The sequence below is a fragment of the Bison bison genome, unplaced genomic scaffold, assembly GCF_000754665.1.
Source record: "Bison bison bison isolate TAMUID 2011002044 unplaced genomic scaffold, Bison_UMD1.0 scf7180017864331, whole genome shotgun sequence".
Classification (NCBI taxonomy): Eukaryota; Metazoa; Chordata; class Mammalia; order Artiodactyla; family Bovidae; genus Bison; species Bison bison.
The window spans coordinates 7,455,701-7,479,722 of NW_011494903.1; the positions used below are offsets into that span (position 1 = coordinate 7,455,701).

General features: G+C 44.5%; 1 protein-coding gene across 6 annotated transcripts in view; it reads left to right on the forward strand.

The window, feature by feature from the left end:
* The window catches only part of PRLR (prolactin receptor), a 140,523-nt gene that overhangs the window by 95,231 nt on the left and 21,270 nt on the right, over window positions 1-24,022 (forward strand). For 5 of the 6 annotated variants that reach the window (XM_010853804.1, XM_010853805.1, XM_010853803.1 and 2 more), the window contains 3 exons: window positions 13,725-13,841; window positions 16,554-16,686; window positions 18,589-18,758. In XM_010853804.1, coding sequence (XP_010852106.1) covers window positions 13,772-13,841; window positions 16,554-16,686; window positions 18,589-18,758 — 373 coding nt within the window. In that variant the 5' untranslated portion in view covers window positions 13,725-13,771. Of the gene's footprint in view, window positions 1-1,270; window positions 1,485-13,724; window positions 13,842-16,553; window positions 16,687-18,588; window positions 18,759-24,022 lie in introns of all 6 variants that reach the window. The other variant, XM_010853806.1, reaches the window with a different exon arrangement.

The following is a 24,022-nucleotide window of genomic DNA, read 5'->3' on the forward strand; positions in this document are numbered from 1 at the left end:
ATATATATAATCACCTTGCTATACACCTGAAACTAATACAGCATTGTAAATCAACTATATTTCAATAATAATTGAAAAAAATTACTGCTGGTCATAAAGAATGGATATCTCAAGTGTAATTTTATTGCTCTTCTATGTGTGGGAAGATGCAAGAACCTGTATTCATTAAAACCCACCCTGAGCTATACACTAGTGGAAAAGTAGCTATCTGCCAGTGCAAGAGACATAAGAGATGTGGGTTTGATCCCCTGTGTTGGGACGATCTCCTGGAGGAGGGCATGGCAACCCATTCCAGGACCCTTGCCTGGAGAATCTCTGGACAGATGAACTTGGCGGGCTACAGTCCATAGGGTCGCAAATAGTCAGACATGACTGAAGGGACTTAGCGTGCATGCACATTTGAGCTATACATCTAACTGTCCAAGGGGCTGTTTTTCCAAATCTGAGTGCCTCATCCTGTTTTCCATCCTGAATTCTTCTCAGGATACACTGTCAATCATTCATTGACTGTGGCTGGCAACTTCATCTTTGTAGAGTTGAGTGCTGAGCAGGCTCTTTGTTCTTCATTCACACAAGAGTGTGTCCACTGCCAATGGATAGGGGTATAGAACCCTCTGACTGGGAGGGAGCACAGAGGTAGGGACTATAGTCCAGTTAGCTCACATCCCCATCGCCTCCACTGAAATACTAACTGTAACAGTTCTAATGGAGAGGAAGCCACTCTATCTTAGTTCTTCTGCTGTGGGAAGTTTTTGGGTGGGAGAGAGTTAGGAGGGAGAAGCGGTCAACAGTGGGGGAATGGAGAAAATTTAACAAATATTTATATAGTCCTCACTGTAGACTGGGCACTATTTAAGCCCATTACAAATACTAACTCATTGAATCTTCATCATAGCTCTAAGGAAGGTTGATCCTTTCTGTATGCCCATTTTAGAGAGACTATAGCACAGAGAATTTAAGCAAGTAAACTGTGATCACACATCTAGCAACTGACAACAAGATTCCAACTCAGATAATTGGTTCCAAAATCTCTCTTCTTAAATATTCTGAAAGAAATAGGGATGGGAGGATTCTAGCACCATGGATTAATTGGTTGCTGATATGCTGATTTTAGGGGAGCAAGGAAACCAGTTCCCTCTGGAATGGACAGATGTAGTTTCAGTAAGACGTGACGTGTTTTCTGGAACATACACAGAACTGAACATTCTGAGATCACTGGGGTTTAAGCCACTGTCCTAAGCACTATCCTGCATGATTTCTTCTCTTGCAGATCTTACAGCCTAGTGGAGAGACACACACCATCAACAACAACAACAAATAATAATAATAAGGAAAAATATCATAGGTCAGATGATGGTATATGCTGTAGAGAACAGTGAAGCAAGGCAAGGGATGAGGAAAGTGGAGCAGTGCTGAAGATAGTTTGAAGACTAGTCAACAAAGGTCTTGCTGATAAGGTGTCAGCAAGCAGTGGCCTGAAGGAGGTGAGGGAGATAAATATTTGATGAGTGAATGAATGAATGAATATTCAAGCATATTCAGTCTTCCCAGTGAGACATCAAATAAGTTATCTTATTACTCGGCCTTAGCCAGGCTGCTTGGCTCCCTGACATAATTCAAACTGATCTTCCGGTTGAATCCCACTCCTCTTCCTGTCATGTGGTTGCGCCACTTCCGGCTCCACCAATGACTCTCCTTCAGTGTGGAAGAGGATACAACCATGATTTTCTCTTTAAAGGACTGAGGGGTTTAGGGGTTTTTTCTGGGAATATGCAGGGATCATGTGGTAGTAAATGCTCACCTGTTCTGGGCTGGGAGTGGGAGGAAGGAGGCTGATTTGAGCTGTTATTACTAATCTGTGTGGGCCTTCCCAGGTGGCTCAGTGGGTTATGAATCTGCCTGCAATGCAGGAGACACCAGTTCAATCCCTGAGTCAGGAAGATCCCCTGGATGCGGGCATGGTAACCCACTCCAATATTCTTGCCTGGGGGATCCCGAAGACAGAGGAGCCTTCTGGGCTACAATCCATAAGGTCACAAAGAGTCAGACACGACTCTGCAGACATGACTGACTGAGCACACACACACACACACTGGTCTATGTGCTTGCACGTGCACATTACACAGGGCTGAGCATATTTTGAAGGGGAAGTGAGCCAGATGTGAAAACAGCTAATAGATTTACTGAGAAATGAGGGAATGGAGGAAATGGGAAAGTGTGAAGCTTTTGCAAATGTGCAGAGATTAATTCTAACTGATATCAAGAATGCAGAGAGGTGTTTTCCCGCTCTCTAGGAATGAAAGCAATCAGACCAAGAGGAACCAGGACCTTGAAACCAATCAGTCCTCCAAGAAGAACAGGAGAGTGGACGGACAGTGAGAAGGACAGCCGGAAGGCAGATAGGTGACCAGCTGAGCTGCGAGGAGGCAGTATGTGGGAATTCTGCCAGAAAGATGGTCTGGTCACACACCGTGGAAACTGGGGCCGGCAGAATGTGGGATGCAGGCCAGCCCTAGGAGTCACTGGTCCATTATCGGTGACTCTCCATGCCCACTGATCTGGGCATTGAGCAGAGAATCAGTCTGAAGGGCCTGGTTTGTGGAGAACTAGGGTCTTGACCACTGACCAGGCAGGATCCCAGCACCAGGAATGGAACCCAATGCAAGCCTTCCCTGGGCTTCTCTCATGGATGGACATTCACCCAAGAACTTCCTGGTAGAGCTCAAGTGGCTCCCTGCTGTGGAGAGCCGTGGGCAAGGTGGCCGGGCAGGTCAGGGCATGCTCCAGGCTGAGTGAATAGACCCAGGCTGAAAAGGTTCTATCAGAGAACCCCAGGCGACCATGGGAGGCACAAAAACAAGGGTCAGCGTGAGCTGAGCTCTTAGGTTATGGTTACTGGGGTTTTTTGTTTGGTTGGTTTTTTGTTTGATTTGATTTTGGTTTCTGTACCATAATAAGAAAGCTAACCTGTTAAGCAACTGGAGGTCTTGCTAACCTTAGATTGTAGACGTCAACAGGAAGTAGGAAAATAATAACCTCACAGCCTCAACTGTCAGAGGCAGCAATGAGGGCAGTCTGACCAGGTTCTGAGGAGAGCAGGGTTCAGTCAGCATAGACAGGAAGGCAGATGAGAGGAAAGAGAAGAAGGAAGGGAGCTGGGATCCACGACGTCTCCCCCATACAAAAAGGTGTCTGCAAACCTGCATTAAGCTGGCCTGAAAGTTTTGACGCTTCCCTGTGGCTGAGATGGTAAAGCGTCTGCGTGCAATGTGGGACACCCAGATTTGATCCCTGGGTCAGGAAGATCCCCTGGAGAAGGAAATGGCAACCCACTCCAGTCCTCTTGACTGAAAATCTCCATGGACTGTCGCCTGAGGAGCCTGGTAGGAGATAGTCCATGGAGTCACAAAGAGTCGGACATGACTGAGCAATTTCACTCACTTTTAAGCCCTCCTCTTACCTGTGGGGACTCTGAGCCTGGGGAGGTGGAGTTAGGGGTGTGCTGCTTCAATGCTTAACAAGTGTTCTCCCAAGAGAAGGTAAAAAGAAGAAGAAAAAAAATTCTGATTTTGCCAATTCCCATCATATAAGTGTGGGAATTTATACAATGGCTGCTCTGACTGATTTCAAGCTACCAACCTGAAGCCCACTGGCTTACAGCATTCCTGAAAATGTAACAGTTGCTCCCTGGTGTGAACCTCCACCCCTGAGGGATAGTCCCTTAGACCTCATAGCCCTTCTCATAAGAAACACTCAGTTCAATGCAGTCCTTTTAGGAAAGTGCCCTTTCCGGGCCCAGAGGATGGAGGAAGATGCAATCCTATCTCCTAACCAGTATCTGCCTTCCCTAGTCCTTTATGCTAGAACTGAGGCTTCGTAAGAATCATCTAAATGTTTGTTTAAATGCCAGTTCTGGTACCAACTGGCAATCAGATAAATAATCCCTGAAGATCACGTGCACCGAATAATGATTATAGACAACCATGTATTATAAAGTTCAGAGTTCCTAAGAGACTAGATTTTAATTGTTCCCATCACAGGAAAGAAATGATTGGTTTGTGACTTGATAGAGGTTTTAGCTAATGCTGCACAATTATGTCATGCCTTGCTAAGTCACTTCAGTCATTTCCAACTCTGTGACCCCATGGACTGCAACCTGCCAGGCTCCTCTGACCTTGGGATTCTCCAGGCAAGAGTACTAGAGTGGGTTCCTGTGCCCTTCTGTAGAGAATCTTCCCAACTCAGGAATCGAACCCACATCTCTTACTTCTTCTGCCTTGGCAGGCAGGTTCTTTACCACTCATGCCATCTAGGAAGCCTGCTACACAATTGTATTCCAATACAAGTTTTTAATTTACAAAAGTACCACTTCCTAGGTCTCACCCTCCAAAAATGTCGACCCATTATACCTGGGATGAGCAGTGGTTCCCAGGAGAGACTCTGGAAGCAGTGCCAAAGAACATCCACTGCTCTTGAAGGACCAGCCCTAGATTCCAGCAGCACCCTGAATCAGAGCAGGGTTTGGGAAGGGGGAGTTGCTGAAAGAACCATTGACTAGAAAGAGAGATGCCTTAGATGGCTCAGAACCTGTGGTCCCAAAGTTCTCTGACCTATCCACCAAGCCATGGCCGGTTGGGTTCTGTGCACTGGAGCCTCTTGAAGGTAGGGTCCACTGCTCCTTTGCAGCCATCAGAAGTGAAAAGCTTAACAACCGCAGATCGTGGAGCCCAACTGCAGAGTTCCTTTCCCTCCATCCACTGCTTGCTGGCTGCATGACCTTAGACAACTCATGGAGCCTCTCTGCGACCCAGGTCCTCATCTGTGAAATGGATGTATTCATAGTACTTACACCTCAGTGCCTGGCATGTAGTGCATCCTACATGAGGGTTTGTCAATTTTATCACCATGCAGTTCTGAGCACACTGGGGGCTTTTAAGATAAGGTTGGTGGTTTCAACCACTTACCCCCATGAGCTTCTGTTTCCTCACCTTTAACTTGAGAGCAGTGAAGTAGTGATGGGAACAATAATAGCTTTCCTGCCCACTGCACAGGATTATTCTAAGAAGAAACGAAGACTGTGAGGTGAAAGTGCTTTAAAATCTATAGATCACCATGTAAATGTTTTGTCATTTTGTCTTTGAGGCTGTTAATTTGAGGCAGGACTCCCAGTCTACAGACTGGGTTCCCACTTCTGCTGTGCTGCCTGCGCTATGCAATGGTGAGCAGAGCCTCTCTGAGAGTTGGTTTCCTCTCCCATCCAGGGGAGCCTCCCAGCAGAGGCATAATATGTGTTAGGTGGCATTAGTGGTTCCTGGCCCTGACTTTATATTAAAATCATCTGGAGGGCTTTGTTAAAATGTCCGCATGCTTATGGATCCAATTCTGAATGGATCAGAATTTCTTGGCACAAGATGTAGAAGTTGGTCCTTTTAATAAGCTCCCTTTGTTGTTCAGTTGCTAAGTCATGTCCAACTCTGTGACTTCATGGACTGCAGCACACCAGGCTTCCCTATCCTTCACCATCTGCTGGAGTTTGCTCAAACTCACGTCCATTGAGTCAATGATGCCATCCAACCATCTCATCCTCTGTTGTCTGCTTCTCCTTCTGCTCTCAGTCTCTCCCAGCATCAGGGTCTTTTCCAATGAGTCAGCTCTTTGCATCAGGTAGCCAAAGTATCAGAGCTTCAGCTTCAGCATCAGTCCTTCCAATGAGTATTCAAGGTTGATTTCCTTTAGGATTGATGGGTTTGACCCCCTTGCAGTCCAAGGGACTCTCAAGAGTCTTCTGCAGCACCACAGTTTGAAAGCATCAATTCTTTGGCGCTCAGTCTTCTTTATGGTCCAACTCTCACATCCATAAATGGCTTCATGGTTCTAATGTGGATCTAATGGCTCCCTATATGGTTCTAATGTGAGTCCTGGATTGAAAACCACTGAAATTTGTGGAACAGCTCTGTAAACTGTAAAACATAATGTATAATTTGTGGATTTTTTTTTACTGTTAGTTGATGATCTTGTGGGGAACTAGTTCCTCTGAAAGTCAGGCCAAAGGGCATTTTCCACCATCTGTCTGAAGACTGCACTGACTGGGGAGAATTGAAACTCACGCAGTTCATGTTCTTGCCTTCAAGCCAAGGAGGCTAAATGAAAACAAGCCTCTCTCAGATCAAAGATCCTACTGGGATGTTGGGGCCAGTGAGTGGTGTTGGCTTAATTGGATTTGGAAGCCATGCCTCCAGCCATGGGGAAGCATTCAGTATTCTGTTTTATTAAAGTGACTGCTGTGCAAAGGCATGTGCATCACCCTGTGGCCATTGACCCGATCAGGTTAAGGGCCAGAAGGTCTTTCTATGTGAGTCCCCAGATGTGATTCCAACCCTTAACTTGGCTCCAGTTGGCACAGTTGCAATGTCTGTCCATTGACTACCTCTTTCAGCACATGGCCGTGGCCATGCCCCACACATCCCCTCTGCTTAGATGTCTCTTTACAGACAGAGTCTTCAAGATGTTCTGAGATTCACAAGAGAGGAGGGAGAGAGTGGCTGGAATCAGAGGTGGTCATTTTTTACTAGTTTCTCTACTGTTTCTAGTAATGTCTACACTGCTATGATATTCGGACTAAACTGCTGAGTTCAACTGGGATGGTCATTTTATATAGAAGTGATTCCCTTATGGAAGGTGCCAGATGTTCCCCACCAAAGGGTATCTCAGGACAAGGGATGAGATGGCCACCTGTTTGAGAAACAATAAAATGGAAACTTGATCACTGCAGAGATTAAAAAATAATAACAATAATGGGTGACATATGAGCAAGAGTCTGGCTTGGAAAGTTCACAGACTAATGTGTAACTCTGATTTCTGGGCTATGGACTGATAAACTTTGTTGCTGTTGGCACACATTTGCATTGAACCCAGGAAGACCTGGAACCTTCATATCCTCACACCCTTGGGCCAGGACTGCATCCCTAACACTCAATGTCTGCATTTAAGAGAAGCTGCTATGTGATCCTGAAAACCTCTTCAGGTTCCCCTGTCAATGACAGGACACTAAATTCACTCCAAGTCCAGAGTTTGTTAGTACTACCACAGAACCAGTTCCTCTGTCTGCAGAATTTCCTCCTCCATCTTAGATTCTTGTTCTGCTTTTCCAATTTTAAGGCTTCATAATAATAAGTGATTCACTTATTCTACAGATATTGACTATTGATTTGGACACATTTTACTTTCTTTAGTTCCAAAATTACTGCTGACAGTGACTGCACCCATGAAATTAAAAGATACTTGCTCCTTGGAAGGAAAACTGAGGAACCTAGACGACATATTAAAAAGCAAAGACATCACTTTGCTGATGAAGGTCCATATAGCCAAAGCTGTGGTTTTTCCAGTAGTCATGTATGGATGTGAGAGTTGGACCATAAAAAAGGCTTCAGTTCAGTTCAGTCACTCAGTCGTGTCCGACTCTTTGCGACCCCATGAATCGCAGCACACCAGGCCTCCCTGTCCATCACCAATTCCCGCCATCCAGCCATCTCATCCTCTGTTGTCCCCTTTTCCTCCTGCCCCCAATCCCTCCCAGCATCAGGGTCTTTTCCAATGAGTCAACTCTTCGCATGAGGTGGACAAAGTATTGGAGTTTCAGCTTTATCATCAGTCCTTTCAATGAACACCCAGGACTGATCTCCTTTAGGATGGACTGATTGGATCTCCTTGCAGTCCAAGGGACTCGCAAGAGTCTTCTCCAACACGATCATTCAAAAGCATCAATTCTTTGGTGCTCAGCTTTCTTCACAGTCCAACTCTCACTTCCATACATGACCACTGGAAAAACCATAGCCTTGACTAGATGGACCTTTGTTGGCAAAGTAATGTCTCTGCTTTTGAATATGCTATCTAGGTTGGTCATAACTTTCCTTCCAAGGAGTAAGCGTCTTTTAATTTCATGGCTGCAGTCACCATCTGCAGTGATTTTGGAGCCCAAAAAAATAAAGTCTGACACTGTTTTCACTGTTTCCCCATCTATTTCCCATGGAGTGGTGGGACCGGATGCCATGATCTTCGTTTTCTGAATGTTGAGCTTTAAGCCAACTTTTTCACTCTCTTCTTTCACTTTCCTCAAGAGGCTTTTATCAGGGTGGTGTCATCTGCATATCTGAGGTTATTGATATTTCTCCCAGCAATCTTGATTCCAGCTTGTGCTTCTTCCAGCCCAGCGTTTCTCATGATGTACTCGCATATAAGTTAAATAAGCAGGGTGACAATATACAGCCTTGACATACTCCTTTTCCTATTTGGAACCAGTCTGTTGTTCCATGTCCATTTCTAACTGTTGCTTCCTGACCTGCATATAGGTTTCTCAAGAGGCAGGTCAGGTGCTCTGGTATTCCCATCTCTTTCAGGTTTTTCCACAGTTTATTGTGATCTATACAGTCAAAGGCTTTGGCATGGTCTTAGCACCAAAAAATTGATGCTTTCAAGCTGTAGGACTGGAGAAGACTCTTGAGAGTCCCTTGGACAGCAAGGAGATCAAACCTGTCAATCCTAAAGAAAATCAACCCTGTATATTCATTAGAAGGACTGTTTTTGAAGCTGAAGCTCCAATATTTTGGCTGCCTGATGCAAAGAGATGACTCATTGGAAAAAACCCTGATGCTGGGAAAGATTGAAGGCAGGAGGAGAAGGGGGCAACAGAGGATGAGATGGTTAGATAGCATCACTGACTCAATGGATATGAATTGGAACAAAGTCTGGGAGATAGTGAAGGTCAGGGTAGCCTGGTGTACTGCTGTCAATCCATGGGATTGCAAAGAGTCGGATACAACTTAGCAACAACAGCAGCAACAACAGAGCTTGTATAATGGCCCTAATCTTGAGCCTGGTGTGAAATAGCTAATCAATCCCTCCTGCTGCTTGCTCCCCCAACCCTGAGCAGATTATCTTCTCTGTTTTCCAAACTAAATGTTGGCATTCTGTATTAGAAACAAAAGCCAGATTTCTAGAAATCAAAAAGTACTGTGGGGTTCTCACCATGTTCTGTTAGCCTCAGGCCATCAAACAGGTAGAGCTGCAGGCAGGTAAGGAGACCCAGAGTGTAAAGGACCTGACCCAGCAGACCCCAAAGGAAGCAACAAACACAGTTCCTAACATTTCAGACCATGAATGGATGTATTTAAAATTTGTTGCAAGAAATGAGATGATTTGCTTTTTTAGGACAAGACAGGCATTTGAAACTTAATTTGCATTTATAATCAAGATGTATGGCATCTTGATTATAAATCTTGTATCCTAACCATTAAAGGCAGAGAACAGAAAGTTGGGAAGGAACATAAAGCAGGTATAAGGTATGTGGGTCTCCTCTGCCATCAGAATCTTGGTAAGTCTTAGCAAAATTTAAAGTTTATCAAAAACTGGAAACCTCAAATATCCATCAGGAGTAGAATGAGGAAATAAACTATGGTCTTTCTTCCAGTGTAATGTGAAGATGAATGATGTGAACTAAAAATGAATTTTTAGTAAAACTCCATGTAACAACAAGGATGAATCATACAACAATGTGAAATGAAAGAAGCCAGACACGCACAGTCAAAATACGCATGTTGTATGATTATGTTTCTATGAAGTCCAAAAGTAAGCAGAACTAATCTTCAGTGTTAGAAGTCAGAAAACTGGCTGCTCTTGGAAAGGGCTGGGTAGAGATGGGGAGGAGGCACTGGGGGAATTTCTAGGATGCTATTAGTGATCTGTTTCTTGACCGGTTGTAACATAGACGTGTCCGTCTTGTGATAATTCATCGAGCAGAATACTTGTGATTTGTGCATTTCACATTTGTGACAGTCCTTCAAGAAATTCAAATCTTGGATGGGGCCCTGCTTGTCTGTGGTAATTAGGCTTGCAAGAGGTCCTCCGAACCCCTGCCCTCCATGCTAGGCCCATTTCTAGAGTCAGGGGAGCTCAGCCAAAAATCTGAGTAGAACATCAGAACAACAGTGACAAATGAGGCAAGACAAGGTGAGAATTGTGTTTGCCTCGGAACCACCTGACTCCAGGTCTTGGGAACAAGTCCCACAAAAGTGTAGCACTGAGATTTCTGGTGTTTGGGTTGGTTCAGGGGCTGGATGAGCTAGAATATGCAGATAGAGTCTACCTAGGGTAGAGAGTGAAAGCTCAGGTCTGTTATTTTTAACTCTCAGGAGACCCTCCTCCCCCAGCCTTCTCTCCTACAACATGCTCTCCCTGCTGTGGACAGTGGAATCTGCCCAGGCTATGGGACTGTGGCTCTGATTTTGCATGAGGGAGAGTAGGTCTTGTTTCTTAGAAGAGCAAGTGGCCAGGGCAAAAATTGCCAGCCTTGGAACTTCCCAGTTGGTCCAGTGGTTAAGAATCTGCCTTCCAGTGCAGAGGATGAAGTTTCCATCCCTGGGTAGATAACTAAGATCCCCTGTGCTGCAGGGCAACTAGGCCCATGCACCCAAATAAATAAATATTAAGGAACAAAAAACTGCCAGACTGCTTTCTCAAGTTTTGCCCTGTGTAGATGAGACTTGGCTTAATGGGAAAGGTGAAGAAGGGAAGTTTTCCAGGCTTAGCATTGATGCACAGAATGAGGAAGAAGGGGGAGGGTGAGGTTCTACCACAGTGGGACATAGCACTGTGACAAGGGATATTAGATAATGGGTGGAACATAAAGATAGTAGAATCTTTGAGGATTTGGAAGCAAGGAAGCCAAAGCAGTTTGTCATGGGCAAGGCATGAGGGTGCTGACTTGCTACAGACCTGCTTTTCAGTTTTCATTCTTGAATTTTTAAACCACAGTCAGACTCAGAGAGCTATTGAGGAATGAAGCCAAGATCATTGTCCTCTGGTGGCGGTGTGAGGTTCACTTTTTCCTAGTTGAACTGCCAACATTCGGAGCCATTTACCACTATAACCATCACAGCAAGCAGTCTGTGGACACTCTGGATGTTCCAGCCCAAGTTGGAATGAATAATCTTGATCAAGATCCTGCTTGCAATGGGGAAGTGAACTCAAACAAAAAAGTTTTAAGTTACCTACACTTTTTCATTGAAGTATAGTTGGTTTACAAATGTGTTAGTTTCTGGTGTACAGCAAAGTGATCCAGATTTTAGATCCGAATATAATATCTGATCCAAACATTCAAATATTTGGGGGGGGGGGTTCTCTTCCATTATAGGTTATTATAAGATATTGAATATAGTTCCCTGTACTGTATAATAGGACCTTGTTGTTTATTTTATATATAGGAGTGTATATCTGTTTATCCCAAACTGCTAATTTATCCCTTCCCCACTCACTTTCCCCTTCGGTAACCGTAAGTTTGTTTTCTATGTCTGTGAGCCTATTTCTGTTCTGTAAATATGTTCATTTGTATCTGTTTTTTGATTCCACATGTAAATGATATCATATACTATCTATTTTTCTTTCTCTAACTTACTTCACTTAGTATGATAATCTCTAGGTCCATCCATGTTATTGCAAATGGCATTATTTCAGTCATTTTTATGGCTGAGTAATATTCCATTGTGTATATATACCAGATCTTCTTTATCTATTCATCTGTCCATGGACACTTAGATTGCTTGCATGTCTTGTCTATTGAATATAGTGTTACAGTGACATTCGGGTATATGTATCTTAGATAAATGCCAAGGAGTGAGATTGCTGAATCATATGGTAACTCTATTTTTAGTATGAGACAAAATTTATCCCCAGCCTGGTGTTCACCAGTCATAAAAAAATGGTCCGTGCACAGTGGGAGATGTGCCTAGTGCAGGAAGAGACCACAGGAGGTCATCAGGTTAACATTCAGCATAGCGCCCTTAGAAGTGGGCAGTTGGGATTATCTTTCTCTCTGAAGGTTTACTTACCCCAGCACTGTGTTTGCCCTGCTGGAGAGTAAGATGCAGAGTAAATTGGGAATCATTATTGAAACACAGTAATGGGACCACAATGAGAGCGTCCAGTTCCCAGACACAGGGGTTTCAAGAAAGCAGAAAGTGCACATGGCTACTCACCAGATTCCAGGATATCATAGGAATAAAATGCTTCCTGAAAGCACTTTTATTGGAAAATGTTATTTAGGAGAGTTTCAAGTTTATTTTAGAACTTTTTCAGTCAGTGGGTAGCACACCCATCCCCAAGCCAAGCTGAGATCACCAGATATGCAGGACAAAGAACTCTTCCAGGTCTCAGTGGACCCAGTGAAGCTGGATTAGGAGAACAACAGTGTTTAAGATCCTCGGGGGCAGGCATGGCCACTCTGCTGTCTCTCTGCTTCATAATTTCTCAACTTCTACCCTTTCTGCTGCTTTCTTTTTCCTGTTCCATTTTCCAGTTCCAATCCCCAACATAAAACCCTGAACCTGTATTGTCACTGAGAATTCTATTTCTGAGTATGTCTCAAGGGGCATGATAGCAGGTGGAAAGAACTTCAAGAAGTTGTTTGTTAGGTGGTGTCTGGCTGGCAGATGGAGATCCACCCTCCGACCAGGAGGAGTTGGCAAAGCCTGGTCTTTTCAAGGCTCATCAAACAGCATTCAGTATTTTCCAACATCCCTGGATGGGCAGCCTTGCTCCTGCATGCCCTTCCCCCGATTTAAAAAAAAAAAATGTAAAATTTAAAGGGAAAATGTAAGTCATGGGCTTCCAAGAGTTTATACTTACTTCATCAAATCTATTATTTTCCAAGAGTTGTTTGGAGTGCAAAAAGGCTAATTAGTCTTTTCCAAATGTCTTTCAAAATCCTTTCTTCTAAGAAGGACATTTAGAGGCTTTGAAAATTGTTCCAGGGGTAAAAATAATATTAATAATAAATTTCTCAAAACTCTCAACCCCTGCAGGTTCAAAATTTGCTTAATTCTTCAAATGCAAGGGACTTTGAATTATTACTGGGATTTGTCATTTCTTGTTTATGAGGCTTTTCCAAAGGGGTAAGAGTCATCACGTGGAGGTCCACTAGAGTTCACTACATGGCTCACAGCCTTGCCCATGGCCCAGGACATTTCCAGAGTCTTCCGAAGCAGAACCTTCAAGACAGCCTTCCCCCTCTTTCTTGGTGGCATCCATGGGGCAAGGTGGGAGTTAAACTGAAAGCATCAACTTTTCAGCCTGCCTTATTTTTGGCTAGTAGATCAGAGCCCTCCCAGAACAATTCTATTGTAGGGCATACAATCTGTATCACATAAAACCGGTGATCTATTATTGGGTGGCTTCACTGGTGGCTCAGACAGTAAAAAATCTACCTGCAATGCAGGAGACCAAGTTCCAACCGTGGGTCAGGAAAATCCCCTGGAGAAGGGAATGGCTACCCACTCCAGTATTCTTGCCTGAGAAATCCCGTGAACAGAGGAGCCTGGCAAGCTACAGTCCATGGGGTTTCAAAGAGTCAGATACGACTGAGCAACTCACACTGTGAGGTGCAAAGAGAACAATTTTTCCTTAGGGTGTGTGCAAAGGAGCCCTTTGTGCTCAGCTAACCTTGAGCATTGTCTTCGGATGACCTCTGGTGGTGGAATTTTTCCCAGCGTATGCACAGCGATGCTTCTGAGCCAAGCTATCCTTGGTACATTTTCCTACATTCCTTTCCTCCTGTTTTGTTATTCACATTCAGCAAGGAGCAAGAATCAGTTGCAAACACTCAGAATAAAGTGGTGCATGTGCCTCATCAGACTTTTGCCATTTCAAAAAGTTGCCTGTGCCTTCTCTTTCAGTGAACCTCTGATATATTTATTTCCTGTGGAAAGAGGAAGGAGCCAACATGAAGGAAAATGCAGCATCTAGAGTGGTTTTCATTTTGCTACTTTTTCTCAACGTCAGCCTTCTGAATGGTAAGTAAGAGACTGTCCTGTTCTTTTTCACTCCCTGGGGTATTTGTACGAGAGGAGGGGAGAATCCATCACAGTCCCTTTTGCAGCACAGTTACAGGAAATGAAAATGTCCATGGCATTTGCTTCTCTTCAATTATTTACAATATTATAGGGATTAAAATGAAGGCAAAAATTAATGCAAAAGACTGAATGCAGTTAATGCCGCATCCTGTCACCATGCTCTGACTTCCATCCTCATTCTGGGAGTGCAGAGAAACAATTCTGCCAGGGACATATCACAATTTCAGTCCAGGTTCTGTCCCTTATTGGCTGTGCAGCCTTGAGCCAGTTAACTTAGTTCTCTGGATTTAGACACTTTCAAAGTGAGGATAATGATGTTTCCTCCACCTCAGATGAAAAGTTGTGTGAGAAAAATCTTTGAAAACCAGTTAAGAGATCTAAGGGGATTGCTGTTACATGGTGGAAAACAGGAACACCCAACTCTGTTATGCAGGAAATGAAATTTACAACTAGACTAGCATGTGTGAGCCTGTGTGTGTACATTTCAGTGTGTCTACCCATGTCTATTTGTAAGTGTGAATACTTGTGTATATCTCTGTATCTATTAGCTTCCCTGTACATACCTGATTGAAAATGCTTCTCTGTGTGTACCTATATGCATACCCATTTGTGGGTGCATATTTCTGCATATGTACCTATGTGCGGACCAGTATCTACTTCTATAAGCATGCAGCTATGTATATTGTTCCTCTGTGATCTGTGGGTGTGTTTCTGATATGAGCTCTTCTGTTTGAGCATGTGTGTGTTGGGGGTGGGGAGTACTTCTGTGGTTGTCCCTGTGTTTGTGTGCATTTTACAGGGAAAGTGAGACCATCCATTCATTGTAACCATCTCTTCTAAAGTGGGTGAAAGAAACATTTGACTAATTACAGTTTCACAGCTTTACCCTCCTCTCGAGTTTTCTTGAGGTACTGTTAATAACCAGTGAAATGTGAGAGAGAGAAGCTTTCAGGAAGAGAAAAAGGAACGTGGAGATTGGTACAATCCATATGGAAACTTTGAGTATTCAAATAAGCCCCAAATAATCAACGGTTGCCTTAATTGGCTTCTAAATGCGCTCATTATTGAGCTGTAAACTTGTGTGTTTTTTAAAATATAAGCTTTTCCTTCCACCTCACACACTCCTCCGTAGCCACAAGAAAAAACAAACAAAAAATCACTTCACCCTGTGAAATTGTCCTGAAGAAATATTCCCTAGAGGTCAAGCAACATTCCAAAATGGGCAGAGTTAAGCCCAGACTGGCTGGCGTGGACGGTGTTCAGGGGATCTAAGAGCTGGCTGGGCTCCAGCTGACTCAGCCTGGGGACCTTGGCCCAGCCTTGTATCCCATCATCCCATTCCAGTCAGTTCTTCTTTCTGGCTGGTTTTGCCTAGTGCCCTCCTTCCCACCGGTGTCCTCCTCTGAACTTGTTCGTCCTGATGCTGCTTTGCTAGCAGTTCTAGCTCAGGAGCCAGCCTGAGGGATGAAGGACAAGGGTGGCAGAAAACAGACAAGCCCCCAAGGTTCAAGGATCGCCTCCTGGAAGCGCCCCTCTCTGCTCCCGATTTCCTGAATGAAACACCACCTGCAGTTACATGGCTGGGGATAGAGGGACTCTTTCCCTCCCCGGACCTGACAGATAAGGAACAGAAGAGGGTGCCAGCTCACCAAAAGCTTCAGGGGCTAGGCAACTCGAAAACTTCATCCACATTGGGTTTTCCACATCACCTCTTTCAGCCCCACTAGCTTCCAGCTGGGACTAGATAAAGATGGTAGCTCCTAACCGGGAGAACAGCTACCCACTCAGCCGCCTCTAGGAGCCCCCATGCCTCCTACCCACCAAAAGAGCCAAGAATTACAAAAGAACCCTTTGCCATCTCACCACATAAAGACCCAGGGAGAGAGGGGAAAGCACATACAAAAAGGGGACTGAAAACCCAGCTTCAGAAGTGGAGACAGGGAGGATGGGAGCCACACTGTGAGACTGAATCATAGGTCAAAGCTGAACAGAATCAAGGAAGAGTGAAGCAGGAAAGGACGGGATGGAGATGATGGGGGGAGAAGCAGCTAGAGGGGCAGCCCAGGTAACATAGTGAAAGAGCAAAAGAGCAGAGAATTGGATTCATTATGTGGGAGTGGCAGAAAGATGGGGGTCAGTGAGCAGAGGGGAGAGGTCCAATGAGCATTGGATCAGCAAATGATCACAGGATGCTTGTGTCTGAAGGCAAACTCTTTTTAAATGATCACCCTGGTGCTGTGGGCACATATCCGCTCCACAGACACCGTGGGATTCTGGAAGGGCCAGATCCTGCTCAATCCACGTGTACCCCTCGCACCCTTGCTGCTCACCATTGGTGAAATGTTACAGTTAGTCACTGATCCTAGGTTGCTGGTATCTCCATCTCACAGTACACGCACACACACTCACATACACACACACCCCATCACAAAGCTCTCTCTCTCTGAATCCTGCCAACTTCAGGGCAGCCCACAGAAGAATGCTGCAGGATGCTGACATCTTGGCACTTCTGAGTCCCACCTCCCACCCCTAGGCCTACTCTCCCTGAGACCTCATCACTGTCCTGGCCCCATCTACCTGCTTCTGTCACCAATAGAATGGCCAAAGAGTTGAACGGACCTTAATATAGACTCCGGTGCCTTCTTTTTCTAGGACAGTCACCTCCTGAAAAACCCAAGCTCGTTAAATGTCGGTCTCCTGGAAAGGAAACATTCACCTGCTGGTGGGAGCCTGGGGCAGATGGAGGACTTCCTACCAATTACACGCTGACTTACCACAAGGAAGGGTAAAATGTTCTCTTCTGTCCTAGCAAATTCCACATGGGTGTCCTTGCCCTCCAGACCATAGGACCACTGACCCTGCGTTAATTTCTGTGCTTCCCTGAATGGACACTGATAACCTCCCACTACTGGGGGAAGGGACTCTAATGCCCAGGTCCACATCCTCCTCCTAATGTCCCAGCCAAGCTCCCACGTGTCCATAAACTCCACCACCAATGAGGTGACACCAATCCATCCGTGTTACCGTTGCCTGTCATAAGCTTGAGTTGTACCCCAAAGTCATGTATAAGTGTTTCCAAAGTTAATTTTGGATGCTTATCTATCAAGCTTCTGCCAATTGTCATTTTTTTAATAATCATTGCTTTTTCAATCTAAGAGTATTATTATGTAATCCTTGACAACTCTGGTACATTAGCTGTTTGAACTTGTTTCACATGCAAGAAAATAACAAGCCCTAGAAGGAAAGGAAGATGAGGTTTTTCCTTAGGAAATCCATGGACCCATGATCTCCCAGATTGGGTATTGGGAGCTAAAAAATTGCAGTGCAAACTCAACAGGGCCATCTCTGGGCAAGGAGTTCATCACAGTTACAGTGAGACCCTCCTGGAAATCCAGGGATGGCTGTATATCCTTCCCAGTGAAGAAAACATTTACTGGAGGAACAGCTGGCCTGCCTCCCAGTGACTGCGCTTAGTGGTACACAAAGCTGACATCCCCTGTGAGACCCAAAGGGGTGTCAGACACACAGCCCTCAGGAGCTCAAAGCAGCAGCATGGTGAAACAAGCCTGCTCACCTGTGTGACAAGTCTTGCGTGGAGCCCCCGTGTCTACATGTGAGCAGCCTGAGGAGCCTCTGGGACCTGAAGTACCTCCTTTCAGAGTCACTCTCCTCTGTGGCTACCTGAGTGTAATTGGAAATATACTGCAGTTTGTATCCCCTTTCAGCTTTTTTAGTGACATGTAATTCAACACATTTGTGCAATAACTGCTGCCTTGGGCATGCCCGCCTCCACCCCACCCTGGTTTGTATGATGCAAGAGAAACTCCTGAGATGACCCAATGGTAATTTGCTGAGGATGGCGGTGCCTTGGCCATGGAAAACTCAAGTGTATGTTGGCAGGGGGCGTATAGCACAAAGTCCACAACAACCTGTAGACAGGAAGGGTTGGTGAGAAACAGAGTCACTGGGGCTCTGACGTGACTCCTCCACTGCTTCTCCAGCACTTCTTCCCTGAGTCACCCCTCGCTGACATGGACAGGGTTGAGAAGCTTGGGGAGCCCTTCTCCAGCTCTGTTTTTTCTTGTCCCTCCAAATTCAGTGATACTGACGTACTAGGCTCTTTGCTGCTGCTGCTGCTGCTAAGTCGCTTCAGTCGTGTCCGACTCTGTGCAACCCCACAGACGGCAGCCCATGAGGCTCCACCATCCCTGGGATTCTCCAGGCAAGAACACAGGAGCGGGTTGCCATTTCCTTCTCCAGTGCATGAAAGTGAAAAGTCAAAGTGAAGTCGCTTAGTCGTTCCCGACTCTTAGCAACCCCATGGACTGGAGCCTACCAGGCTCCTCCGTCCATGGGATTTTCCAGGCAAGAGTACTGGAGTGGGGCTCTTTATACCACTTAAAAAAAACTAGACTCTTTATACCACCTTCTTGGTGGTGGTAGTTTAGTTGCTAAGTCATGTCCGACTCTTGCGACCCCATAGACTATAACCCTCCAGGCTCCTCTGTCCATGGGATTCTCCAGGCAAGACTACTGGAGTGGGTTGCCATTTCCTTTTCCAGGGGATCTTCCTGACCCAGGGATCAAACCTATGTGTCCTGTATTGCAGGCAGATTCTTTACCATTGAGCCAGCAAGGAAGCTCCATACCACTTTCTTACTGACTCCTAATATGTTACTTGTTGCAGAGAAACACTCATCCATGAATGTCCAGACTACAAAACCGGGGGCCCCAACTCCTGCTACTTTAGCAAGAAGCACACCTCCATATGGAAGATGTACGTCATCACAGTAAACGCCATCAACCAGATGGGAATCAGTTCCTCGGATCCACTTTATGTGGACGTGACTTACATAGGTAAGGGGAAGCGTGACAGGTGAAGAATGTGTTAATTTGATATGAATCTACCGAGAGTTAAACTCAGTTTGAGTCTCCTTGTCTTAGGGATAGATCCCCGAAAGGAAAGATGAAAAAATTCACAATATCCTCACCAACTGAGTGTTTTAAACCCATTTGTATTCCTGACAGTAAGACAGTAAAGATCATTGTGCCTTCCCTTGACCCTTCTTCCCACTCCCTTGCACCCAGAAGCAATGCTCTATTTAGCTTCCCTTGTCAGTCCTTCTCTCCAGCCCATCCCCTGCAACCAATGTCCCCTTCCCCCTTGGCAAGCTGGGGTTTCCTTTCTGAGATTTCTCTCCCTGAAACACGCTGCTTCGTGGAGTAGCAACTCTTAGAAGACACTCATCTGCTTCTCCACCCACAGGAATTTCTCCAGCTGCTTTGCCCCAAATTCAGTTCTCAATATGCTTATGTTCCTCAGCAACTGGAGCTATTCTTCTCAAAATAAACTACTTGGGGAGTAAATAGTGCTACTTGAACAGAAGGCTGAAGTGCAAGATCACAACCATGAGGTTTGGAAAACTCATGAGTGAATTAAAACAAAAATCTGTCTAGGAGCTGCTTCTTGCTTTGCATGATCAACACTGAGCTTCAGGGCGATGAGGCATAACTGCAGTGGCCTCTGTGGTTTGGTTGTTGTTGTTGAGTCTCTCAGTCATGTCCGACTCTTTGTGACCCCATGGACTGTATCACACCAGGCTTCCCTGTCCTTTACTATCTCCTGGAGTTTGCTCAAACTCATGTCCATTGAGTCGGTGATGCCATCCAATCATCTCATCATCTGTCGCCCGCTTCTGCTCCTGCCCTCAGTCTTTCCCACATCGGGATCTTTTCCAATGAGTTGGCTCTTCACATCAGGTGGCCAAAGCACTGGAGCTTCAGCTTCAGCATCAGTCCTTCCAGTGAATATTCAGGGTTGATTTCCTTTAGGATTGACTGATTTGATCTCCTGGCAGTCCAAGGGACTCTCAACAGTCTTCTCTAGCACCAAAGTTCAAAGGCATCAATTCTTCGGCTTTTGGTTGAGTAGCGATGACAAAGGGAATCTTAGGACAAGAGATGGCTTGGCCAGGACTGGATTCAGCCTTCCTATTAGGTTGCCTAAGGAGTAGCTAATTAGGTTCAAGGTTACCAAAGTCTTCCTGACTTACCTAGCACCAACGGAAAAGGCTCTCAAGTATTGGGCTATATATCATCCCATTGGCATATTACCAGTGGTTGATCCTTAAAAACTAGAAAAGCTTCTAACATCAGCTAGTATGTATTTCAATACTATCTCTTCCCCCCACCCAGCAAGTGATTACAGTGAGCCTGGGGGTGGAAATAGAATTTAATCTCAGCTTAAGAAAATCAAAAAGTAACACCACTTACAAATAGGAATAAATTTAATTCCATTCATATAAAGAGACTTAAGACATGAAGCCTTTAAAATGCTAAACACCAAATAATTCCATTTTCATAGGCTCTTTCTTATTTTTTTTTACTGGAGTATAATTGCTTTACAGTGGTGTGCTAGCTTCTGCTGTACTACAGAGTGAATCAGCAATAATTATACATGTATCTCCCACATCTTGAGCCTCCTCCCACCCCACCCCACCTCTCTGCATCATCACCGAGCCAAGCTCTCCCACTGGCTGTTTTACACAGGGTGGTGTGTATGTCAGTGCAACTCCCTCAGTTTGTTCCACCCTCTCCTTACCCAACTGTGTTCACAAGTCCATTCTCTATGTCTGCATCCCTATTCCTGCCCTGAAAAGAGGTTCACCAGCACCATTTTTCTAGATTCCATATATTTGCATTAATGTTCAGTATTTGCTTTTCTTTTCTCTACAGATTCTAGATTCACCCACATCACTACGAATGATGCAATTGCATTCATTTTCATGGCTGAGTAATATCCCATTGTAAATATGTATAACCTCTTTATCCATTCATCTGTTGATGAACATTTATGTTGCTTCCATGTCCTGGCTGCAGTGAAACTTGGGGCACATGTACCTTTTTGAATTATGGTTTTCTCAGGGTATATGCCTGGTAGTGGAATGCTCATACACTAGCTCTATTGTTGGTTTTTTTCACAGGCTCTTTTTAAAATTGCCTTGCCACCAAATAATCTGCCCTAAAATATTTAATATTTGAGGTCAAAACAGTGAGCAAGAGAAGTTCTGTAATGTACTGAGGCAACTGCTATAAGGAAATTTGCGTGCATGCTCAGTCATGTCTGACTCTTTGTGACTCCGTGAACTGCAAAACACCAGGTTTCCTTCACTATCTCCCTTCACTATCTCCCAGAGTTTGCTCAAACTCATATCCATTGAGTAGGTGATGCCATTCAACCATCTCATTCTCTGTTACCTGCTTCTCCTCCTGTCCTCAATCTTTCCCAGCATCAAGGTCTTCCAATTAGTCTGCTCTTCACATCAGGTGGCTACAGTATTGGAGATTTAGCTTAGCATCAGTCTTCCAATAAATTTGTTGTTGTTCAGTTGCTCAATAGTGTCCAACTCTTTGCAACCCCATGAACTGTAGCCTGCCTGGCTTCTCTGTCCTTCACCATCTGCTGGAGCTTGATCAAACTCTTCTCCATTGAGTCCATGATGCCATCTAACCATCTCATCCTCTGTCATCCCCTTCTCCTCCTGCCTTCAATCTTTCCCAGCATTAGAGTCTTTTCCAGTGAGTCAGTTGTTCTCATCACATAGCCAAAGAATTAGAGCTTCAGCTTCAACATCATCCTCCCAATGAATAGTCAGGATTGATTTCCTTTAGAATTGACTGGTTTGATCTCCTTGCAGTCCAAGGGACTCTCAATAATCTTCTCCAATACCACAGTTCAAAAGCATCAGTTCTTAGGCGCTCAGCCTTTTTATGGTCCAGCACTCACATCCACACATGACTACTAGAAAAACTTTTTCCAGTGCTGTGGCCTCTGCTGAGTTTTCCCAATTTGCTGGCATATTGAGTGAAGCACTTTCACAGTATCATTTTTTTAGGATTTGAAATAGCTCAGCTGGAATTCCATCACCTCCACTAACTTTGTTTGCAGGGATGCTTCCTAAGGCCCACTTGACCTCACATTCCAGGATGTCTGGCTCTAGGTGAGTGTTCACACCATCATGGTTATCTGGGTCATTAAGATCTTTCACATCTCTCCTTGCTATTCTTTGGAACTCTGTATTCAGATGGGTTCAGTTCAGTTCAGTCACTCAGTTGTGTCTGATTCTTTGTGACCCCATGGACTGCAACACGCCAGACCTCCCTGTCCATCACCAACTCCCAAAGTTTACTCAAACTCATGTCCATTGAGTCCATGATGCCATCCAACCATCTCATCCTCTGTTGTCCCCTTCTCCTCCTGCCTTCAGTCTTTCCCAGCATCAGGGTCAGATGGGTATATCTTTCCTTTTCTCCTTTGCCTTTCACTTCTCTTCTCTTCTTTTCTCAACTATTTGTAAGGCCTCCTCAGACAATCATTTTGCCTTTTTACCTTTCTTTTTCGTGGGGATGGTTTTGATCACTGCCTCCTGTACAGTGTTACAAATCTCTGTCCATAGTTCTTCAGGCTCTTCGTCTATCAGAGCTAATCCTTGAATCTATTTCTCACTTCCACTGTTAAATTGTAAAGGATTTTATTTAGGACATACCTGAATGGCCTAGTGGTTTTCCCCACTTTCCTCAATTTAAGTCTGAATTTTATAATAAGGAGTTCATGATCTGAGCCACAGTCAGCTCCCAGTCTTGTTTTTGCTGACTGTATAGAGCTCATCCATCTTCAGCTGCAAAGAATATAATCAATCTGATTTTGGTGTTGACCATCTGGTGATGTCCATGTGTAGAGTCTTCTCCTGTGTTGTTGGAAGAGGATGTTTGCTATGATGAGTGTGTTCTCTTGACAAAACTCTGTTAGCCTTTGCCCTGCTTCATTTTGTACTCCAAGGCCAAACTTGCCTGTTATTCCAGGTATTTCTTGACTTCCTACTTTTGCATTCCAGGCTCCTATGATGAAAAGGACATCTTTTGGGGATGTTAGTTCTGGAAGCTCTTGCAGGTCTTCATAGAGCCATTCAACTTCAACTTCTTTGGCATTAGTATTTGGGGCATAGACTTGGATTACTGTGATATTGAATGGTTTGCCTCGGAAACAAACAGAGATCATTCTGTCATTTTTGAGATTGCACCCAAGTACTGCATTTCAGACTCTTTTGTTGACTATGAGGGTTACTCCATTTCTTCTAAGAGATTCTTACCCACAGTAGTAGATGTAATGGTCATCTGAGTTAAATTCACCCATTCCAATCCATTTTAGTTCACTGATTCTTAAAATGTTGGTGTTCACGCTTGCCATCTTCTGTTTGACCAGTTCCAATTTACTTTGATTCATGGACCTAACATTCCAGGTTCCTATGCAATATTGCTCCTCACAGCATCAAACTTTATTTTCATCACCAGTCACATCCACATCTAGTCATTGTTTCCACTTTGGCTCAGCCTCTTCATTCCTTCTGGAGCTATTTCTTTGCTCTTCTTCAGTAGCATATTAGGCACCTGCCAACCTGGGGAGTTTGTCTTTCAGTGTCATGTCTTTTTGCCTTGTCACACTGTTCATGGGAATAGTAAGGGTTGATTTCCCTTAGGATTGACTGACTTGATCTCTGTACTATCCAAGGGGATCTCAAGAGTCTTCTTCAGAACCACAGTTCAAAAGCATCAATTCTTCAGCACTCAGCCTTCTTCTCACATCCACACATGACTACAAGAAAAACCATAGCTTTGACTGTAAGGACCTTTGTTGGTAAAGTAATGCCTCTGCTTTTAAATATGCTGTCTAATTTGGCATAGCTTGTCTTCCAAGGAGCAAGTGTCTTTTAATTTCACGGCTGAAGTCACCATCTGCAGTGATTTTGGAGCCCAAGAAAATAAAGTCTCTCACTGTTTCCATTGTTCCCCATCTACTTGCCATGAAGTGATGGGACCAGATGCCTTGATCTTTGTTTTTTGAATGTTGAGTTTTAAGCCAGCTTTTTTACTCTCCTCTTTCACCTTCATCAAGAGGCTCTGTAGTTCCTCTTCACTTTCTGCCATTAGGATAGTGTCATCTGCATATCTGAGGTTATTGATATTTCTCCCAGCAATCTTGATTCCAGCTTAAGCTTGATCCAGCCCAGCATTTCACAGCATTTCACATAATGTGTTCATTTGAAAAGACCCTGATGCTGTCT